The following is a 3,670-nucleotide window of genomic DNA, read 5'->3' as shown; positions in this document are numbered from 1 at the left end:
GTGCCTCAAGGCTAAAAGAGATTCATAGACACAGAACCCTGCAGGGGAGTGAAAGAGATAAGAGACTAGTCAGACATACCACTGTAAAGCAACTTGGGGAGTGGAAAATTACTGCCGAGCCCTTAGAAAACACTGGAACTATTGTCTCTCCTTCAAGTTTGTATAACTGTATATGCATGGGCGTGGTCTCATGAGTAGAAGGTGTTTACGTAGGCAGTTACATCACTAGGGGTTGACTGTAAGCCTATTAAAGCAACTTGTACCCTTTCCTATTTTGCAGAACTTACTCGGAAGCATGCGTGCTATGTTCCCGTTGTCAACTTCTGTCTGCAATTGCGTTAATAAAGGTTTTTGATTGATTTACTTAAAGATATTGTCTGATTGCTGATTTCACCAATAAGCAAATGATTGACAAGGAACAAGGAACCTACCCCAACAATGTACTGGGCCGTACGCGGTACCCTCCGTAGTGCCTTGCGGTCAGAGGCCGTGCAGTTGCCATACCAGGAGGTGATGCAACCAGTCAGGATGCTCTCGATGGTGCAGCTGTAGAACCTTTTGAGGATCTGAGGACCCATGCCAAATCTTTTCAGTCTCCTGAGGGGGAATAGGCGTTATGGAGCCCTCTTCACGACTGTCTTGGTGTACTTTGTATTTCTGTCGTTTCAAATGCTTTTATATAACCAGCCAAATGTTTCATCCAATGTTTCATCCAATACATTGATAGTTTGTTTGTTGGTAAAACAACACCAAACTCAATGGTCCAGCAGCAGCTGTGTAATATATATTTAATCTTATCGTCTGTATTGTAAGATATTCAATTATCCTGCCCAAGTAATTTCTACGTGGCTACTAGTCTAGACTCTCAGCCACCAAACCCCCCCATCACACCAATGTTGACTGACAACTGGGGACATTCATTGTCCCCTCCCTCCCTGCCTCTATTTTCTCCAAAATGCGAACACTAGCTACCACAAATCCCCCCAAGAGGAGATTGCCCTAGGACTTTTAGCTCCACCGTCATTGGGCGGTTCCCTGGCCTGGATCCTGTTGTGCCCTGCATGTGCAGCCATGTGAGCAGCTGCTTAAAGCACATGACACCTCCCACCACACCCTGCCCCTCCCCTCGCCCCCCTCACTGCACTGCTTTCTCTGTCTAACTCTGTTCGGGCACCAATGGACACACAGCTGGATCGCTATCGACCGAATCTCTCTCTAGTCGGACGTGTTTGTCTTGAGTTCTGCTACTCAGTTTGGTCCTTGTTTGCCTACCACGACACCACGTCAGCATGAGAACGCTACTGGACAGCAGCTGGATAAAGTTTGGGCCAGCCGGCAGAGGGTCCATTGATTGGGTGACTGGGTCACCTTCTCCCCCAATGGTGGAGAGACAGTTACAGGTAAGGGATAATCAGCTTGCTGTTACTGAGTGAGTCTGATTCAGTAGTAGTCTTTACATATAGACTGCTGTGAGACCCAGAGATTTGTGGTAGGCCCAGGAGGTAGGCAACCCGAGTCCTGGAGAGCTGCAGCATATTTTGAGTTTACTTCTTTGCTTAACACCTGGGAGTAGGTAGGTGGTGTAACAGTATAGCTTCCGTCCCTCTCCTCGCCCCTACCTGGGCTCGAACCAGGGACCCTCTGCACACATCAACAACTGCCTCCCACGAAGCATCGTTACCCATCGCTCCACAAAAGCCGCAGCCCTTGCAGAGCAAGGGGAACAACTACTTCAATGTCTCAGAGAGAGTGACGTCACCGATTGAAACGCTATTAGCGCGCACCCCGTGAACTAGCTAGCCATTTCACACCGGTTACAGTGGCATACTGTTTTAACAATCTAAAGAACAGACTGAAAATGATTCTGAAAAATACCTTTTTAGGTGGATTGTTTTTATTTTATATTATCTTTTATTTTTCCTCACTGGAGGAGCGCTGTCCAAGGTACTTCAGCCAGCATCCACATACTGTGGGCTATACAGACCTTTGCAGGCTACACACTCTTGCTGTTGTTAATTGAGTGCCTTAAAATAGTATTGAATGTCACGACTATGACGAGTGCTTGTGAGTGCAGTTCATGTCAGGGCAATGGCAAAGGAAAGCTTTTCGGGACTTTCAGCTGAGTGGAGTGATGTTGATGGGTCTTTAGTCAGTCATCCAGATGAGGATCAGCGTTATCTGAGCACTGAAACCGATTGGTCGGGTGAATTTGGGACGCTGATTGTGTCAACAGGGGAATATAACACTCAGGCAATATCAAATGGCATAAGCCCTATTGAGCCTCTGTAGGATATCTTGATTTCACAACCGTGTAGTTTCAGTTTTGAGAAGATGGAAGAGGATCATCACTGATCCGATGGAACACATTACTGATTTATCATCCTGAATGTATTTTAGAGGAATCTTTTTTTCTGTCCTTTCAATGACGTGATTAATTAACTCTTTTCCCTCCAAAACCACCAGGGCTACAACTGGAATGAGCTGAGCCTCGACCAGGAAGTGAGGTCAGAGCTGCTCCTCTACGTGGTCCTCCCCGTCGCCTCCCTTCTCATGCTGGGCCTCCTGGTACTCCTGGCCTACTGGAGGTTCTCCCCTCCAAAGCTCAGCCTGGACCTCCAGGACCCCGAGAGCAGCGCGGAGTTCCTCTCCTCGCTCACCGGTCACGGCGAACGCCACACCAGCACCAGCTCTGACATGTCGGACAGCGTGTTCGTCATGGTCTACCTGCCGCCGCCCTACGAGGAGACGCTGACCAAGATCACACGCGCCGCCAGTCTGACCAGTCGGAAAGAGTCCATGAAGATAGAAGACCTGGAGGCCCGGCTGTGTCCGGAGATCAAGTCCAGTGGACGCTACGTGTGACTGGGGAACACTGGGACTGTCTCTTAAATGGCCCCCTATTACCTATATAGCCCACATAGGGCTCTGATTAAAAGTAGTGCACTATGTAGGGAGTAGGGTATATGGTATCATTTCGGACTAGAACTAAGAGATTGCTTTTGAAGGGACTCCATATACCAAGCTCTTTAGAATAAGGGGATTTCAATGGACTATGTAAAAACATCAGACCTGAGTTCATCTTTTGTGGGTACCAGCTTTCTACACAGAGGAGTGTGCAACTGCATGAAAGCTGGAAATTGCATTGACTGGCTGTCCAGGATACAGTACATCTAGATTCTCTAGAGAGGATATATGCTGACTATGTACAAACTGTAGGTCACAGTAGGCAAATAAATCTCCTTCAATGATACAGAAAATTATATACAATTAATTTGCGTTGTTTTTATCTCCTAAATGAAACACGTGATCCCCATTTTTACTTCCACACATTGTATGAGCCGTACCATGCTTTCAACCCTCCTGTTCCTGTGTTGATTTACAGTTTGTTCCCTGTTTGGAGACTTAAGAATGTCAATGTGCAAAGTGCAAGAATGTTACAGAAGTCTTGTATATAATACTGTATGTTATTTGAATTTTATTTCAATTGTATTTAAATGTAAGAAGGTACAAAGACCTAGCCTGGGCACCATGTGTTTGACAGAAGGGACAAGACTGGTTAGACTGGTACCCAGACTTACAAAGACCTAGTCCAGGTTAATAATTCCCTTCATTCCTTGGAATCACATCATGAATGTACTCCTAAAAACCTCAAACCTGATACGTTTTATAG

At 46.3% G+C, this 3,670-nt stretch overlaps 1 protein-coding gene across 1 annotated transcript; it reads left to right on the top strand.

Moving 5' to 3' along the window:
* The first annotated feature begins 1,289 nt into the window (after positions 1-1,289).
* Positions 1,290-2,862, top strand: LOC120032699 (small integral membrane protein 28-like). The gene is made up of 2 exons (XM_038978893.1): positions 1,290-1,400; positions 2,464-2,862. The coding sequence occupies exons 1-2, from the start codon at positions 1,290-1,292 to the stop codon at positions 2,860-2,862; spliced, it is 510 nt and encodes a 169-aa protein (XP_038834821.1).
* Positions 2,863-3,670: the final 808 nt, after the last annotated feature.

This window comes from Salvelinus namaycush, chromosome 39, assembly GCF_016432855.1.
Source record: "Salvelinus namaycush isolate Seneca chromosome 39, SaNama_1.0, whole genome shotgun sequence".
Taxonomy (NCBI): Eukaryota; Metazoa; Chordata; class Actinopteri; order Salmoniformes; family Salmonidae; genus Salvelinus; species Salvelinus namaycush.
This window is presented reverse-complemented; position numbering and strand designations above follow the sequence as displayed.

Excerpts from the sequence above, each read along its gene's own strand:
- LOC120032699 (XM_038978893.1), top strand. The coding sequence starts at position 1,290 with ATGAGAACGCTACTGGACAGCAGCTGGATAAAGTTTGGGCCAGCCGGC. Across the intron at positions 1,401-2,463 it reads TGGTGGAGAGACAGTTACAG|GGCTACAACTGGAATGAGCT; the intron begins GTAAGGGATAAT and ends CAAAACCACCAG.